Genomic DNA, 18,778 nt, shown 5'->3' with positions numbered 1-18,778 from the left:
AAATAAAGAAAGACATTTTCAGAAAAACATGTATTTCTTAAAACATTTACATTAGATAAAATATGAATATAAATCATACAGAGTGTGTCAGCCTAGAAATTTGGTTCAGCCCTTCCTATCTGTCGTGTTTCTGTTTACCTGTTCCTGCTGCAGCTCTGAAGCTCAGCTGAGGCAGGAAACACCCTCCCCCTGAACTCACCAATGACAAGCAGTGAAAGGAGGAGACTGCTGAATGAAAACTGCCTCCATCTTACCTTTCCACTTCACTCCCAGCCAGGACAGCCTCAGTCTCTCAGGACAGAACGTTCCCACCATGGCAAAACCTCTCACCGACCAGGAGAAACGCAAGCAGATCAGCATCAGGGGGATTGTGGGAGTGGAGAATGTTGCAGAGCTGAAGAAGGGCTTCAATCGTCACCTGCACTTCACTCTGGTGAAAGACAGAAACATAGCAACACCCAGGGATTATTACTTTGCCCTGGCCCACACTGTGAGAGATCACCTGGTGGGGAGATGGATAAGAACACAGCAGTTTTACTATGAAGCAGACCCAAAGGTAAAGATCAGAGGTTTTTTAGTGAACTACATCTCATACTGTGAAAATACATAGTTAAACTCAGAGATGTGTAGATGACACTCTGTTACAATATGTTTGTTTCCTGCAAAATCTGAAGAACTCAAATAAATGTTTCATGCATACTTTAAGATATTAAGTATGAGTTTGCCACTGTGCAAAAACTGACCAAGATATCTCTATTTCATACATAAATGACTCTTAAGAGGTGTTTTTCACAAAGCAACACACCAGCATTTTCTCATAAAATCTGCATAATATATATCATCTCCCTTAATTCTTAAACATATTCTGCAAAGCGTATTCTGTGACAGTTTTTTTTAATGGGAAGTAGGTTGTGGGCATTGTTCTCACATTGCATAAAACTTCCCTGCAGTATTTTCAGGTCATTGCATCATGTTTACACAGCTATTCATTGTAGACAAATGTTTGCTTGTTCCAGCTTCATTCATTTGTTGCTCTGCATTTTCTTCACCTTCCTGTCATAATGTTTAAAATAAATCATAGATATTCATCTGTATTAAATCTTAAATTATCTTAACAGTTTTGGTGAATGTGTTAAAAGATTAAGAACTTTGTGCACACATGCAGACAGTTTGTTTCTGCTTTTTTCTTCACATGTTTAGAGGGTGTATTATCTGTCACTGGAGTTCTACATGGGCCGGACGCTGCAAAACACCATGATCAATCTGGGGCTGCAGAATGCCTGCGATGAAGCAATCTACCAGGTCAGACAGAGAGGTTTTACAGGAAGTACAGGCTACAACAAGGAAACATAGCATTCTTTTTAATAGCATTTAGCTGTTATATAAAAATGTGACCAGTAGGCTCATATGTTTCTCATCTCTGCTGTAGCTCGGCCTGGATATGGAGGAGCTGGAGGAGATGGAGGAGGATGCAGGTCTGGGAAACGGAGGTCTGGGCAGACTGGCAGGTAACAGGTTGCAGATGTTTGAGCCCGAGCAGTTATAAAACAATGTGACAGACACAGAGACAGGAAGATGTTATCATACCAACATTCCTCCTAAATAATCCAGTGTCACAGGATACAACTACAGTATATCCCAAATGCATAAATTACTCGCTATTTTTGCATGCAAACTCAATCTCTGGTACAACAATACTCCATTATAATTTCTAGTCTTGGCAGTTGTCCATCAAATGCCAGTCTGCCTGTTGAACATTTGAAGCAACTTGCAGCGACAGAAATTTTGCAACAGACAGACAAATGAGCAAATGAACACTGAACTTCCCCAACAGCTCCACAATCAGTCATTTTATTTCTCATTTAGGCACTATAGAGATGGTATTTTTGATTTTATGTTTAATTTATTAAGTATTTTCTGCACACAGCATGCTTTTTGGATTCGATGGCCACCTTGGGTCTTGCAGCATACGGTTATGGCATTCGATATGAATATGGAATCTTTAACCAGAAGATAAGAGAAGGCTGGCAGGTAAAAACTATTGTGTACACAATTCAGTTCATCAAAAAACTTTTAGCTGCACATTAACTGACCTTGCTATCCAAATATACATTGTTTTTTTTTTCAAATCAGAAGAATTTTTTGCTATATTTAGGTCACGGCACAGTTTCTTTCTGTAGAGTTCATAGTTTATCTTCTCTTATCTAACATGTTTCTATTTTCTGATCATTTTCATGCTGTCAGGAGTCAATGTTGAGGTGGCCAAAGTAGAAATGAAGTAGGTCATAATACATCACAGGCAAATCATTGACAGCAGCTTAGCTTATGGTTTGCCCCCCTATAGCGACACTGCAGTGGTGCAAGTTCCTCGTAAACGATGGTTGGTGGTTGGTCAGAGATGAAGAAAAAAAACATTGCGTATTCTGTGATAAGAGATCCCAAACTAAAGGCTTTTGCCCTTTTGAATATAGCTGGTTATTTGCAGTTCAAACCCTCAGTGTAAACATGCACTTCTGAACAGTGAACTAGAGTTACACTCACCGGGCTGCGTGAGTCTGCACGTTTAATACCTGCTGCTAGTGAACAGTAAATGCACTGAAAATGTGTGCATTTTATTCAGAGCGCCACACAGAACTTCATCAGAGGATGATGAACAGGATTGTGTTTGATATATCAGTGAGAAACGCTGATTAATCATATCTGAACAGCATGTCAGAGGTCAGGTCAGGTGGGGTCTCAGCTTGTTGCTCAATGACTGATCACCACTTGAACATGCAACATCATGTTAACAAGATGTCATCTTATAACCTGCAGGTGGAGGAGGCAGATGATTGGCTGAGGCATGGAAACCCCTGGGAGAAGGCGCGTCCCGAGTACATGTTGCCCGTTCACTTCTATGGACGAGTAGAGGAGACGAAGGAAGGCTCCAAATGGGTGGACACTCAGGTAGTGATATTGAATTATTGATAGGTGTAACAGGCTTCTATAAGGTAACATTTCTATGCAAACGTTGACAGTTTTTAGTTTTGAATTGCACTTAAAATATGTTAGTATGACATATAGTGTATTTTTTTGTACTCCACCTACTCTATCCTCACTGTGGTCTTCCTGTCATTATTACCTGTGCAGGTGGTCCTGGCGATGCCCTACGACACGCCCATCCCTGGCTACATGAACAACACTGTGAACACCATGAGGTTGTGGTCTGCTCGAGCCCCCAACGACTTTAACCTGAAAGACTGTGAGTACTGAAGGATTTTTTTTTTTTTAACGCAAAACCAACGTTTGCAAAACAGTGTCTGCATTTCCTTTTAGCTTTCAACAGAAAATCTTTGTAAGACAAAAGGGAACTGCAGCAACACTGGCACCTTGTTACAAGATGTCTGTGTTGCAAAGTGGCTCAAATGAAGCTGTTTGTTCCCATCCTGCAAAGTTTAGTTTTTCTTCGTTTACTGTTCATGCATCTATAAACAAATATTATGTGTGCAGAAGCAATCACTGCTGTCTTAATGAAACTGAAATGCATATTACTTTGTTTAGTTAATGTTGGAGATTACATCGAGGCTGTTCTGGACAGAAATCTGGCAGAGAACATCTCTCGTGTCCTCTATCCCAACGACAATGTGAGTTCACTTTGAAATGATCACCTTCTTCAGTAAACACTTGAAAGCATTTTTAAAATCTACTGTATTTTCTTGCTGTTGTTGAACTTCTATCCTTTATTCAACCAAGTTGAAGTCTCAGAGATTAAAATGACATTTCAAAACACACACAATATCCAGTTAAGAGTATACAAAATATTTGGTTAATATCCAATTAAAGAGTAAACAAAAACATAAAGTTCAAAGTTAAAATTACAATGCATAAACAGACACAGAAATACACAATACACATACATACATGCATACTCTACATACATACATGGTACACTGATAATATGTTGTATCCAACTATTCTTCTTCTTCTACTTTTCAACTATAACTTTGCTCTTTGCATGTTTCTATGATGTAGTTCTTTGAGGGAAAAGAACTTCGTCTGAAGCAGGAATACTTTGTCGTGGCCTCCACACTCCAAGACATCATTCGTCGCTTCAAGACCACAAAGAAGGGCGTTCCTGGTCGCACATCCTTCGAAAGCTTCCCAGATAAAGTAAGCATCAGAATCAGCTGCTCATAGATGAATGCAAAAGTGTTTCATTTCCTCAATCACATGGCAACAGCTTTTATCTCTTCGTATGCAAATCTGTGGCGTAGCCTCCCAAACCTAGCTTGTTCCCTTGATTTAAGCTGGCCTGTATTGCACAACAATAATATTAAAGTCATATAAAACAGAGCACAGATGGATTACTGCAACAGTAGACATTTTTAATAACGCCAAATGAGAAATCTCTGCCAAGTGAGACCCCTGCAGATATAATCTAGTGATTTTGTGCAAAGGTATGGCAAAAGTAATATAATTTGTAGTTTTAATTCTAAGATATTTTTAGGTATTAAATGCCTACAGCCCCTTTATTGTCCCTGTCTGGCAGAGTTTCACAGCTGGTTCTTCAATAATACAAAGAGTAAGCTAAAAGTAAACACTAAAATTGCAAAGTCATGGTATCATCACAGATTTTTGGGAGCCTACAGTTATCCTGAATCATCTAGAAGAGGTGTCACAACAGTTTTACTGCAGGTTCTCATGTTTTCCAGGTTGCCATCCAGCTGAATGACACTCACCCGGCCATGGCCATCCCTGAGCTGATGAGAATCTTTGTGGACATTGAGAAACTCGACTGGGACACGGTGAGTGAGAGTCAGATTGAGGACTGCAGTGTGATTTCTTTCAACCATTTAGCTTACTGGGAGTGACTTACAATCAGATAAACAGTATATGAGACTTAGTTATGGAAATAATGGACAAATGCAGGAGGTGAAAGCCACAGAGCCAAGATGCTAAATGAAAGTCCTATATTACATAATAATGGTGTGCAATAAGAGCTATTAGGTCAGGTTACAAAATGAAATACAGGCAGACACGGTTTGATAGTGCAGAATAAGTGATATAAATCAGTCATATAGTGGAGGGAAGAAGGGAAGTTATCAAGAAAGAAGAATATATTTAGACTTTCTGGGAGAGAAAAATAGAAAACACTCCTCTCTCCTCTGCAGGCCTGGGATCTCACCAAGCGTACCTTTGCCTACACCAACCACACGGTCCTCCCCGAGGCTCTGGAGCGCTGGCCTGTGGAGCTGCTGGAGAAGCTGCTGCCCAGACACCTGCAGATCATCTACCAGATCAACCAGGGCCACCTCAACGTACGTACTGAAGCTTAGACCCTGATATACTGGCCTAAAGTTATTCTTTTGGGATACTGAAATGTTTTTTAATTATGAAAATCAAGAACTTGGGATGGAAAGAGACTAATTTGGAAACTACAGAGAGAATTTTCAGAAACCCAAAATCAGTCTCCATTTCTCCTTGTTCAACTCTTCTTTTTGATCCAATGAAACTGTAAAACTACATCTAATTATAAAATGATGAAAAGGAAAGTATATTTATTCCTCCAACAAGAGAGAGAAGCTTATGTGTCATATTGCCTGAACACATCTGTGACGCACTGTATTAATTTGGCATCACTTCTATATCTGTTCTTGTTACTGCAGAGGATTGCAGCCCTCTATCCAGATGACATGGACAAACTGAGGAAAATGTCTCTGATTGAAGAGGACGGATGCAAGAGGGTGAACATGGCGCACCTGTGCATTGTGGGATCTCACGCTGTTAATGGTGTTGCTGAGATACACTCCAACATCATAAAGACTGAAGTGTAAGATTTCTGCTGATGACACACCACTTAAACACAAAAAAGTAACAAACAAATGACAAAAAAAAAACCCTGTGACAAACTGCAGAAGTTACAAGTGGAAGCTCAGCAGCTCAAATGAGCAGACAACTACGACAGTTGCAAAACACCACACGAGTATGGACTCATCAGTTACCACAGCATTGAATCATCACCTCTGCTGTTTGTAAAGAGATGTGTCTTAAGATTACTTTTAAAAACGTCACACAGTTTCACTTAATAAGTGACAACTGTGACTTGCTGACGGAAAAATTCAGATACTCACTTTAAACCTGCAGTGCAGAACTTTCACATATAAATTAACATCTGTTACATTCAAGCTCTTGCCAAATTAATTCACACCATGCTGATTAAACATATCACCACCAGATAAATCTCTCAGTATTTCACAGTATATGGAGTTTTAAAATCTCATGTTGGGTGTAATATTTCCCTCACTGGCTGTTTGGCCGTTTAACGTACAGCTCTTCTAGACTTTCCAAATATTATCAGACCAAATGGGTCAAATTCTGATAAGTCATTTTGCAGGGGTTGTGTGACATTTAAAATAGTTTATCCACCATTTTACAGCCACAACAGTATGCTACGACCAGTAGTGTGCTGGCATACTGGAACAAATCCCGGTGGGCCGTCAAAACATATCTGTTTTTACCGGTGCTCTCTGTGCCCGTCATTTGGGATGTACATGCCTGTGTCAGTCAATCACATATCAAATGTTGATAAAACAAACAATGCTGGTGTGCTCCTTTTCCTACTTTTTGATACTACTTGATATACAAACTGCTATGTGCACTATTTCTACATTCTTCAACATTTCCTATATTTCTTCCACAGTTTCCGTAACTTCAGTGATCTTGAACCAGAGAAGTTTCAGAACAAGACCAATGGCATCACTCCCAGACGCTGGCTGCTGCTCTGCAACCCCGGACTGGCTGAGCTCATAGCTGAGGTTTGTTAGAGCTGCCAGGGCAATAAATAAACAATCAATAAATAAATGGTGCCAAGATACAGTGTAATGGTTAAGACCTCTGACTCATCAACAGTATATATTCCCCTGCTGTTGTAATTTATGAGTGAATCTTGGCAGAGTTTTCTACATCCGGTGTTCCAGTCTGCTTTCCAGAGACTGTATATATGAAGCTGACTGCACAGTACATACACAGCTTATTGTGACACTTAATATCTGTTTTAGGTGATTGGGGAAGATTATGTGAAGGACCTGAGCCAGCTACAGAAGCTGAATGACTTTGTTGACCATGCTGCCTTCATCCGTGATGTCTCTAAAGTGAAACAGGTTGGTTGGACTTCAGAGTTTAAACAAAAAACAGAAACGACATTTAAAAACTTCAGGTATAAGCAAAGAGATAATGTATCTGTATTCTGCACAGCCATGCATTATAACTTCAATAAATTATTAAAAGGGTATAGAATTACAGGCTTTATCTGATGTAAAATGTGCTCTCGTGTCATTTTGGTTCCTGTTTTTGCCCTGTTGCACCAAGAATACATTAATATTAATAAAATGTTCTCTTGTCTAGACAGTGGTAGTGCTTCTCTCTGCACATATAACGTCTCTCAGTCAGTTGTCTGTTATTTCCACACATCATAGCAGGAAATGACATTTCATTTCTGATTAATTTGTCCATTGCAACATTGCCGTTTTGTTGTTTTAAAACCAGTCCTGACATGCCATACCTGTGATTCAGCAACTTCACTTCAGTGAATAATGCCTCTGCTGCCAAGTCACCCATATCTGATCTTTCTCACAGGATAACAAGGCGAAATTTGCCCAGTACCTGGAGAAAGAGTACAGAGTGCAAATAAACCCGTCGTCCATGTTCGACGTCCATGTGAAGAGAATCCACGAGTACAAGCGGCAGCTCCTCAACTGCCTGCACATCATCACCATGTACAACCGTATGTGAATTTAATCACTGCTCGTAATTAAGTGCCAGAAGGTTTTTCACAGGGCTGTGACTCTGTGAAGTTACATGACACCATCTGACAAGTAGAGCGGCGGAAGATTCCCCATCCGACAGGTGTTCAGAGCAAGTTAAGACAAACATGAGGAATGACATGCATCTGATATTCAAACCAACAGTGGGAATTTTCCAAGCAGTCATCAGGCCGTGATTAACAGGCCGGTACTTTCAATCAATCAGAATTTAATATCACTTGGAGCAAAATGCCCACTTTCCCTGCATCAACATCATTCTTCTTTCTTGGAATATAACTAATTCACAAAGTACTTAAGTACCATACCAAGTACCATTTTTAGCTACTTTATACTTCTACTCCTCTACATTAAAGAAAAAAATTACATTTTCACTTCACCACATTCATCTGACAGCTATAATTACTTTGCAGATTAAGATGCATCCACATTAGTAATCTGATAATATGGTAAAATATGTACTATATATAACACTTTACACAATTAATATTTTAACTTTCGATTGTTTCTGTAAAATTAGTTACTAAGCATGAATTATGAAGCAGCATAATGCAGCTTTCCATGTTTTGCACTGACTCTAGGAACATTTGACAGTATTTTAAGTTGTTCAATTTGATCCTAATGCATTAAGATATATGATTTGTAGACTTTGTAGTAATAATACAGTACTTTATCTTAAATATCTATAGCCAGTACAGAGACCTAAGAAAGGATGTGCTCATATTTTTTCATTTATGTTAAAACCACATCACTTGTAATGAATTTGTGTTCTTTGTTGTGTCTCTAGGCATCAGAGCGAACCCCACTGCACCTTTTGTACCTCGAACAGTGATCATCGGGGGAAAGGTACCAGCTCAGCCTCAGCGAAAGCCCACATGACAAATAACACAGATAAAGAGCCAATAAACTGACCAGGAAGCATGTTAATAGTTTGTCTTATAATGAGTCATCTATTGTCGCCCTCTGCAGGCTGCTCCTGGGTATCACATGGCAAAGATGATCATCAAGCTGATCACTGCAGTAGGTGATGTGGTGAATAATGACACTGTGGTGGGAAACAAGCTGAAAGTCATCTACCTGGAGAACTACAGGGTCTCTCTAGCTGAGAAAGGTACCAACCAGATAGCTTTAACAGCTACACCTTGTCTTTACCTTTTCATGGCACAAAAACACACACAAGAGCATGTGCAAAATTCTCATTCTCATCCAAAGCACTGAGGATAATTCACCAAAAATCACAGTTTAACATGTTTCCCTCTTTAATTTTAATCTATTTTTCCTTCCTCAGTGATACCTGCCACAGATTTGTCAGAGCAGATCTCCACAGCCGGCACTGAAGCTTCAGGAACCGGCAACATGAAGTTCATGTTGAACGGAGCGCTCACCATCGGCACCATGGATGGAGCCAACGTGGAGATGGCCGAGGAGGCCGGAGAGGAGAACCTCTTTATCTTCGGCATGCGGGTGGAGGATGTGGCTGAAATGGACAAAAAGGGGTAAAAGAGATTTCTTTTTATGTTAGATTTGATGTTATTTTGTACAGATTTTTTTTTATTCAGTTAGACTACATTAACTTTTGTTTATCTTTTGTCAGATATGATGCCATGTCTTACTACAAGAAGATCCCAGAGCTGAAACATGTGATGGACCAAATCACAAGTGGATATTTCAGCCCCAAAAATCCAGACCTGTTTAAGGATCTTACGAACATGCTCTTCAAACATGACCGGTGAGCAACACACAGATAAATAACACAGATAAAGCATTTATTTCCCTCTCCCTTTCCCTTTGTATACATTGCACTGTTTACTTTTTGGCTTTTTGTTGAGTTCAAGTTGTCAGATTTTTTTATGTTTTCCCCTTTTTTGTGTGTGTCTCTTTTCAGTTTCAAAGTATTTGCAGACTTTGAAGACTATTTGAAATGCCAAGAGAAAGTCAGCAAACTCTATCAGGTAACATTGACATTGCATTATGTTATCTTCACAAATATTCCTCATAGTTTTCATCAGAGGGCAAACTGTCTCTTTCTTCTTCTTCTTCTTTTCCTTGTGTTTTCTTTTATGAAAATATAAGTGCATTTATTTAGCATTCATAGAAAACTGTCATTACAAAGTACTTACGTATAAAAAGAGAAAGAGCAAGCAGAGGAGTAATAAGCATAAAACGGGCAAGCAGGCTGGAGAAATTAGGATTTAGATTAAATTAGTAGAATGTGATTAGTAAGAATTATTATAAAGACAAAAGCAGGGTTACAACAGTACATCCTTTGTAAAACCCTCAATAAAAATGTACTTTTTCTCTAAAAGAATCCAAAAGAGTGGACGAAGATGGTGATCAAGAACATCGCCGCGACAGGAAAGTTTTCCAGTGACAGAACCATCGCAGAGTACGCCACAGAGGTCTGGGGGGTCGAGCCGACCGACCTGAAGATCCCGCCTCCAAATGAGCCCAGAGAGGCCTTCGAGGAAACCGCCAGAGCTCTGAAGAAATAGTTTGGTTGTTTGACAACCGAAAGGCTGCTTTTATGTTTACAGTATAGTGCCTGTTCGCCTGTGCCTTCAAGTAACTCTTCATTGAACTCTTTCAAAAAGATCTGCACACATCTTCATTTTTTCTTTATTGTTAAAGCACTTGCATTGATACACGTCTGTTACACCCTTCAGCTTCAACACATGCAGTTAAACCAAAAGTCATTGTGGAGCGAGAGAGAGAAAGAGAGAGAGAGGTCAAATACTTGCAAACAATTTTCTCATATTGAACATTCCTGGAGTACAGGATGGGTGGAGGGGGGCTTTCTGCATTTGAAGAATTCAGTAGGATGTCAGGACCAGAGCAGCTGACTGAACTGAATTTTTAATTACATTCCTGTGAGTTTGCTGTGTGCACTGTGTGACAACGCCTGTCTATTCTGCAGGCAGGTTTAAACTAATGCTAACATGTTATTTGCTGATCTTACTTGACCCTGTTCATGTCACATTGTTTCTCTCTCTTTCAATATAACTTGTCATAGGAAAAAAAATATGAGCACTTTTCATTGCTGATATACAGTATTTCTTCCAAGTTTTGAAATAAAATATTAATATATAATGAGCCTGAAGTGCTTTTGTTTCAGTTTTTTGGAAAGATAAACAAGAACTGAGTGGCAAACATAAATTATGATATCAGAATTTATTGGACATTGTTTTGCAAAATGTCCTCAATAGAGGCTGACAATTGAAGATGAGAGCTTCAGCCAATGCAAAGCTGCCAAACTGCAGAACTCTCTTGAATTACTTCTGCTGTTTCAGGGCTTGTAGAAATCTCCTGCAACAAGAAACAGATGGAATATTAAATGTATTAAAGTTTCCTGAGGGAAATGTGGTTTACGGACAAAGTCTGCAAGAACAACACAGTAAACTTTAAGAAAAACACAATAATGACTTCAAAAACGTGCACTGTATAGACAAGCATCAGTGGATTAAATTATCCATTACATTTAAACTTTCACTTGGACGTACTAAACAAGCTTTTACATATGAATTAAATAAATGTCAGTTTTCAATTTAAACTTACCCAACCGCGCTTGACAGATTGGGATCTAAGTGGAATTTGTCATGGCAGAATCCGAGATGTGCACTGTAGGAGATCATTTGAACGTGGACATCTTTATTGTGTTCTTTCTGAGCCTGAAGTGATATCTGTTGCAGCTGGAGACAAAAAAGAGGGCAAAGTAATTGAGAAAAACAGGCAGCAACATCAACTGTTAGAGGACAATTTTAAACACTCAAAGGAGAGATTCATGAAGCTGTACTGTACCTTCAGACCCATGTGATGAGGAACAATATTGTCATCCTCTGCATGCAGTATAAGTAGTGGACTGGTCATGGTCTTTAGACTGCAGAGACGTTGAATAGAAAATATATTTACAGTCAGAGACGGATATAAATGTTTTTAACAATGCCAAATAGGCTCAGCAAGCTGAGAACAACTCATTTAGCACCATGTTTATTATATTTTTAACACAACTAAAAACTAATAAACCAACAAGAAGAATAAATTATTGGTCTTTGTAAAGGGAGAGGTACTTTTTTTACTTACTTTTCATCATTAGGAAATACTACGTTGTTCATTTCCAAAATGTTCCAAACCAAGCTCTCAAACCCTGGAAGGAACAGGTACATCTGGAAGAAACAGGGAACACATTTTGTAGAAATAGTTTTGTAATATCCTGTAATAGCATGCAGAAAAGAAACAGCTGTTTGGTAAACATAAGTTTAAATGTATCCCAGTAGGAATGAAGATAGTAAGAGATTCATTTTAAGATACTAAAGATACTAAGAGTGTGAATAGAGAAAGTGTTGGATGAGCTGTGTCACCAGTGTGATTGTATTTAAATTATGTCATCATGGTAGATATAAGTGCATTCTTTTGACACTGGGGGTGGTCAGTGGTTCTCAGATCAGTGTCATATAAAACACTTTTTGTGAGTTTAAATGCAGTCCACTTGGACTATTTTTACAGGTCATCCACTCTCCCTCTTCAGTCCTCAAGCATCTTAATTCTCAACCATCAAAAAAATCTTAAACAAATATATATATTTTTAATGTTCTCACATTTCTCACAACATTTTGCAGTAGGAATGAAAGGACTTGTTTGCACAGGACATTCTCAAAATTCTTAACATGAGACAAACAGCTTTGTACTTGTGTACTGATGGTAAAGACCCTGAAGGCTTGAGACAGACATAAATGAAAGAAAACAAACATGCAATAACAGGCCCCACCTTAGCCAGCGGATGGCTCAATATAACTTCTCCAATTCTTGTGAATGGACCACTCAGAATTACAGCATCAACCATAGACCCTGATATTAAAAACAATATCAAAAATGATTAAAGACAAATGAATATTATCTATTGCAATCATTGTTTTTGTCACAAAACCATGGCAGACTTTTAAAAAGACTAACTCACCTTGCTCTTGCACTTTCACTGCAGTATTGGTTGCCACCCTACAAGAAAACAAAATGAGAGCAAGTTTTACTCATCTGATTTCTTACTTGAACTTTCACTCAGTTGCTTCAATTGGTTACAAATGTCAAATGAGGAGAAAACTGACCCAGAGCCAAGCGAGTGTCCCCACAGACAGACAAGACTTCCACCGCTTTGCTTCTTTACCCAGTTGTACACATAGAGGGCGTCAGTGGTCAGGCCTGTTTCACTCGGCTCACCAGTGGAGTCTCCATAGCCTGAAGACATATGAAGCAGCAAAATCAGGACACGAAAGTAGTAATACCTCAATATGAAAATAGTGTACATTACAAAATAGTGTACATTACACTGTAATAAGCAAAAGTCCTGCAATTCACTTTTAATAAAGTAAAGGCAAGAGTAAAAGAGTACATTTTAGACCTGGATAAACTATGTGCTAGTTACATTTCCACCTTTTCCATTATATTTTAAAATGACATTTGTAGTTTGCAGAAAAAAGATGTATTTGTTGTGTTCATTTAACATTAGAGACATTAAGAAACACTGCAGTAAATGTGCCAGAGTTAGATAAGAGGCTATTTTTCATCTGTAATTTCTACACAGATGTTACAAAATCATCATAAAAAACTATGTAAGATTTGAACTGACAAAGTTATTGAGATTATTTATAGGCATGCAGGACAGTAATAACAAAGAAAAGATAGTATTAATGTTAGTCAAAAATATACAGAATATTATACAACATTGTCAGGTACTAATTAAAACATGCGACACAGAAACATATAATAAAAATGTCATAGTTCTGTCCTAGTCTGGCTCTGTGTCCCTCCATCACTCCACCAGTTGCCATCAGACTTTTTGTTGGACTGAGCTGGAGATGGACAGATAAGATCCAGATTATATTAAAGCCACTTGAGATACTGTTGCTCAACTTTGTTCGGACATTCTGCTGCCTAATTCATAATACATGTGCTTGATTGGAAAAGCATACAGACCTTATGTGAAATCTGAAATACTTTCACCTTCACCTGATTAAGAATGTTTGTTTTATGACCAGATTGTTTTTGAGGGTGTATTTCAGCCTTTTTTTCTCTGAGCTGCCAGGTTTGATGCTAGAGATTTATGTTTTGGGCTTTAAGAGTTTGCATTTCTCGGATTGTCTTGCAGCCCACTTGGCTCTGTGGCACAGAGTGTTTATTGTTTGCATTTGGCCTGCTGGCATCTGGGGCTTTCTTGAGCCCAATTCTATTTTCACTTGTGTTTTTGTTTGTCTGTTTGCACTGTTTCCCTCCTGTGTTTCTGTGAACCTCCCCTGCCTGCTTTTTTCTCACATTTTCCCCTACACACCTGCTCTATATCAGTCTCGTTAGCCGTGCCCTGCTCCCTGCGTCTTCTCCAATCAACCCTTGTGTCTTGCCACCTGTTCCTTGTTGTTTCCTTGTTTCATGTTTGTCCGGTGTTATTCTACTTTGCCTGAATTATTGTGAATTAAGAGTTATTATTCATTTCCTGCTGCTCCTGCATCTGGGTCCATCTCCTGCTACTCATCATGCAAAGCAATGAAATGGGGAAATAGGGAATATGAATGTTTTTAGCAACAATAAGCATCTTACCTCTGTAGTCAAAATTAAAGACGTGATACCCTGCAGCACTTAAAATCTGCAAAACACAAAAATGACAAATTGTTTCAACGCTGAAACTATTCACTATAAAACTGAAAATCAGCTGGACCTCAGACTATAACCCGTACCTTCGCAAGTTCCAACCTGTGATGGAGGGCCCTGGAAAAATGACAAGAGAGCAATGAATACAAACAAACAAGAGGCTTTCAGACTCATTTACTCTGACCCACAAACCCTCACATGTATTGTGCCTGCAGATGAACCCAGGGGCCCAAGCAGTCATGTAATACCCACTAGACTCCATTAGGATCAATTCAAGGGTTTCTATCCTGCCGCACACATCCCACCTGGTCCCTCCGTTGCCATGGAGATGGATAATAACAGGATTGCCGTCTCCCAGAGTCTCTCGGTACCACTCAGGGTTTTTCCCAGCGGCCGCCTCCCATTGGCTGGCAGGGAGTGTATGCCTACGAGACACAAAGATAGAGAGTGAGAGAAGGGGAAGAGAGAACAGACACAAACACGCTCACGTTTTAAGATATGCAGTAGGTTTTTCGAGTGCCCTATTGTATCTAAATGAGTAGATTGCAGCCCCATTCATTGTGGAGCCACCTGTGCCAAAATGTGCACACGTACGAGTACAGACACACTGAAATGGACACAACAGGAACCGGCAGATGACCTACCACACACCCACTGAGACGCCTTCCTCAGTGTCGAGGTAGAAGTTGCACGTGTGGTTCAGGACTTCTTCAGGTTTGCTGAGATCCACCGAGAATGGAAGCCTCACTGAAGCCGCAGCGGACGAGAGTACACAAGGTCAGCATGATTTATATATGTTGTAACTTTATCACACTGTATCACATCATATAATATTGTATTGTATTATCATATCGTATCAAATTGTATTATACGTTTGAATTGTACTGTATTGAATCGTATTGCATCATATTGTATCGTATCGTATAGAATTGTATCGTATCGTATCGTATCATGTTGTATCGTATCATATCGTACAATATTGTATTTTATCGTATCGTATCATATCATATCGTACCATATTGTGTTGTATCGTATCGTATTGCGTCGTATCTTATATAATTGTATCGTATCGTATCATGTTGTATCGTATCATATCGTACCATATTGTATTGTATCGTATCGTATTGCGTCGTATCGTATCGTATCATGTTGTATCGTATCATATCGTACCATATTGTATTTTATCGTATCTATCACGTCGTATCGTATCAAATTGTATCGTATCGCGTTGTATTGCATAGAATTGTATCTTATTGTATCGTGTTGTATCGCATCATAGAGCTGTGTGATACTTTGGTATTATCATTTATTGATTTTCAATGGAATCGTATTGAGATATTATTATATTGTTTTAAACATTTTTAAGTATTAAGATTTTGTGTCTAATGAAATGCATTACAATAAGACACTGTTAATCATAAATCATAAATGTAATTATGCTTTATATGATTTTACAAATAATTTCCATATTGTGGCATGTATCAATATTGGAAAATATATTTTTATTAATAACACAAATTTAAATGAAACCATATAATATTATCCTAGCATAATATATTGTTTCAAATTTATAATTCAAGGTTGGTAATTTTACAGTTCCTGATGGGATACTGTTGACAAACACAGTGCTGTGTCTGCATACTGTTACTGTTGCAGCACTGTGTTTTGTGCAATAGAAAGTGGTTTAGCAAACCCACTGATTTCATTTCAAAGTCTCAAATATCAAACATCTTGGAAATCTAAGAACCAATCTCAAGACAACTGTATTTTTCCTGTATTGAAATACATCATATTGTGGTACCAGTGTCTACATATTTCAACAAACAGTGAATCTTTGTGTGTTCATAGGGTTTGGTATATTTAGTAAATCTTTACACAGTTTACATCTACAGTAAAGAAGGCCGCCCACCTAGAGCCCAGTTATACACAAGGTTTCTTCCCGTTAAAGGGAAGTTTTTCCTTGCTGCTGTCGCCAAGTGCTTGCTCATGTTTGGTCTGTGTAAAATAAAGAGCACGGCCTAGACTTGCTTTATGTATGCATGACCTGAGATAACTTCTGTTGTGATTTGGCACTATATATATATCTTTTTTATTTTTTTACTATCCACTTGCTGCTGCAGTAATGTAAATATCCGCACTGTGGAACTAATAAAGGAATATCTTATCTTATCTTATCTTATCTTTTCTTATCTTATAAAGAAAACTGACTTGACTTGACATACTGAACTGTATGATAACATCTAATAACCTCACCAAGCTAGGTCTGTTTCATGGTGTGTTTATGCATGCATAATGTATTCGACATGAGAATACTTTATCCTTACACATTATTTTACTTTAACTTTAACTTTTACATAGTAACCATAACATTGCAATGACCCTTTTGGCCACCTAAGCATTATGTTGTTCTAGCAAACAGCAATTCAATAGATAGAAACCAGAGTAGATTTAAACTGATTTAACTGGTAGTGACTTTAAATTGAATAAAAGATGTAGATTGGAAAAACACAATACTTACACAAGTGAGCAAATATGATATGGCCCAATATCCACGGGAACAGGTATAATGCGATAGGCACTGAGACATACAGAGTGATCAGAAATGACAAAGCTCTCTTCATCTTTCCACAGATGAAATTATTTTCCCCTCTGCAGCACCAAAATCTGACCTCCTTGAGTTCCTTTTTCCCTTGTTTCTGCCGTGAACTGAGGGAGTATCCAGCAACGCTCTCCTCCTGACAAAATGAGCATTGTGAAACACAGAGAAAAGAGGTCAACGTTCAACTGAGACTTATCATACCCTCTGCTGCTATTGGTTCAGATTTGATAGTGATTCAAACATGCACTAAATAGGCTACTGATCAAACTAAAGGGCATGTCCAAGGGCGTGAAAGCCTTATTTTTACCATCCAAAGAAATGATACAAATCCATTACAAAAACAATACTGATACACTGTGATGTAGCAGGTAAAACAAATCTTGACAGCTGTGAATGTTTCTGTCAGATACTGTTCCCCCTGTGTTCAATGTGAAAGGAAGTTCACACATCTGTCAAATTCATTCTGCTGACTTGTTTCCCCACATCAGGTAAATCCTCTGATTTTCACCCTGATATCCCAAAATGTGTCCATTGTAACACTAGGAGCGCATCCTGACAGCTGGAAATGCTGCTGTCAAGCAACAGTACTTGAGTAAATGTACTTGGTTACTTTCCAACACTGGAGTCTGCATATTTTGCTTGTGCAAGAGGGTGAAAAATAAAAGTTGATGCCAACGGTTAGAGCTTCAACCAACAGCTTACAAAAAGTGTAGTCAGGCTCACATTTCATTGTCTATGAGTTGTTAACAGCTCCATCAAATAGTGATTTTTCTCTCTAAACTTCTCACATGGTTTCATTTCAATAAATGTTCAAATGATCCAATATTTCAGCAAAAGTCAAAGATTAGAGAAAAAGTTTTTAAAAAAAACGAAAGTAAATTTGTGTATCAGAACTTAGTTTTTTCTTCTCTCCTCTCCCATTAATCATCTCACCACCCCTCAGATTTAACTGGTGACCCTTTGGAGGGGCCCCACCCCTAGGTTAGTAACCGCTGGACTAAACTAGCTAACTGTATATAAAGTAGTGTAAACTAGCTCCACCTCCAGCAGCTACAACAGTAACATGCTGCTCTAACACTGATGCTTCACTATTAATAATCTAATGATGTCATAATAATAATATATCAGTCAGAGGGACCAAACCACTACTTTTACTGTAATACTTTGACTACATCACTCATAATACTTATGTACTTTTACTGCAATACTTTAACTACATCACTCATAATAAATGTACTTTTACCGTAATACTTTAACTACATCAAGCTCATAATACTCAATATACTTTTACGGCAATACTTTACATTTTACTGCTAATACTTATGCACTTTTTTCATGCAGTACTCTTACTTGTAATGGAGTCTTTTTTTACATTGCTGTATTGGTATTTTTTACTTCTTCCACCCCCAACTTCTGAACTTTGTGTTGTTAAGCTGCCTTTAAATTACAATAACTGAATAATTAAAACACATTGTACTTCTTAAACTAGTTCAAATGCACAAGATCAAGCTGCATTTTTTTCCTCCCCTCATTTATTAGAGAATTGGGTTAGCAGTAGTGTTGGTTCGGTCCCCACAGGGGGCCATGCAGCAGCAGCAGCAGCCACTCAGGCCCTCTCCAGCTCCAGGTCACCGCCCCTTCCTCCAACAGCCTGCTTTTCAAAAACCCCACTACGAGTCCAGAGAGGAGGATGATACAGCCGAGGAGACACAAAGCACACTACACACACTCCTCTAATGCTGGTTGT

At 38.5% G+C, this 18,778-nt stretch overlaps 2 protein-coding genes across 2 annotated transcripts; one reads left to right on the top strand and one right to left on the bottom strand.

Moving 5' to 3' along the window:
* The first annotated feature begins 271 nt into the window (after positions 1-271).
* pygl (phosphorylase, glycogen, liver) lies at positions 272-10,890 on the top strand. Its single transcript, XM_062440156.1, has 20 exons — positions 272-556; positions 1,201-1,302; positions 1,430-1,508; positions 1,928-2,031; positions 2,815-2,946; positions 3,130-3,241; positions 3,541-3,623; positions 4,012-4,149; positions 4,692-4,784; positions 5,151-5,297; positions 5,646-5,809; positions 6,680-6,794; positions 7,038-7,139; positions 7,615-7,762; positions 8,587-8,645; positions 8,769-8,910; positions 9,088-9,295; positions 9,394-9,528; positions 9,685-9,751; positions 10,106-10,890. The coding sequence occupies exons 1-20, from the start codon at positions 314-316 to the stop codon at positions 10,289-10,291; spliced, it is 2,559 nt and encodes an 852-aa protein (XP_062296140.1). The 5' UTR covers positions 272-313; the 3' UTR covers positions 10,292-10,890.
* LOC134000706 (lysophosphatidylserine lipase ABHD12-like) lies at positions 10,404-17,194 on the bottom strand. Its single transcript, XM_062440157.1, has 12 exons — positions 16,951-17,194; positions 15,077-15,179; positions 14,738-14,857; positions 14,519-14,549; positions 14,382-14,427; positions 12,896-13,025; positions 12,751-12,788; positions 12,562-12,641; positions 11,877-11,959; positions 11,595-11,673; positions 11,352-11,485; positions 10,404-11,102 (listed from the first exon to the last, which is right to left on the bottom strand). Exons 1-12 carry the CDS (start codon positions 17,051-17,053, stop codon positions 11,069-11,071), a joined length of 981 nt encoding a protein of 326 aa, XP_062296141.1. The 5' UTR covers positions 17,054-17,194; the 3' UTR covers positions 10,404-11,068.
* Positions 17,195-18,778: the final 1,584 nt, after the last annotated feature.

This window comes from Scomber scombrus, chromosome 19, assembly GCF_963691925.1.
Source record: "Scomber scombrus chromosome 19, fScoSco1.1, whole genome shotgun sequence".
Lineage (NCBI taxonomy): Eukaryota > Metazoa > Chordata > Actinopteri > Scombriformes > Scombridae > Scomber > Scomber scombrus.
This window is presented reverse-complemented; position numbering and strand designations above follow the sequence as displayed.

Excerpts from the sequence above, each read along its gene's own strand:
- pygl (XM_062440156.1), top strand. The coding sequence starts at position 314 with ATGGCAAAACCTCTCACCGACCAGGAGAAACGCAAGCAGATCAGCATC. Across the intron at positions 6,795-7,037 it reads TGGCTGAGCTCATAGCTGAG|GTGATTGGGGAAGATTATGT; the intron begins GTTTGTTAGAGC and ends TATCTGTTTTAG. Across the intron at positions 8,646-8,768 it reads CAGTGATCATCGGGGGAAAG|GCTGCTCCTGGGTATCACAT; the intron begins GTACCAGCTCAG and ends CGCCCTCTGCAG.
- LOC134000706 (XM_062440157.1), bottom strand. The coding sequence starts at position 17,053 with ATGAAGAGAGCTTTGTCATTTCTGATCACTCTGTATGTCTCAGTGCCT. Across the intron at positions 14,858-15,076 it reads GGCGTCTCAGTGGGTGTGTG|GCATACACTCCCTGCCAGCC; the intron begins GTAGGTCATCTG and ends TGTGTCTCGTAG. Across the intron at positions 11,103-11,351 it reads AATCTGTCAAGCGCGGTTGG|GAGATTTCTACAAGCCCTGA; the intron begins GTAAGTTTAAAT and ends TTCTTGTTGCAG.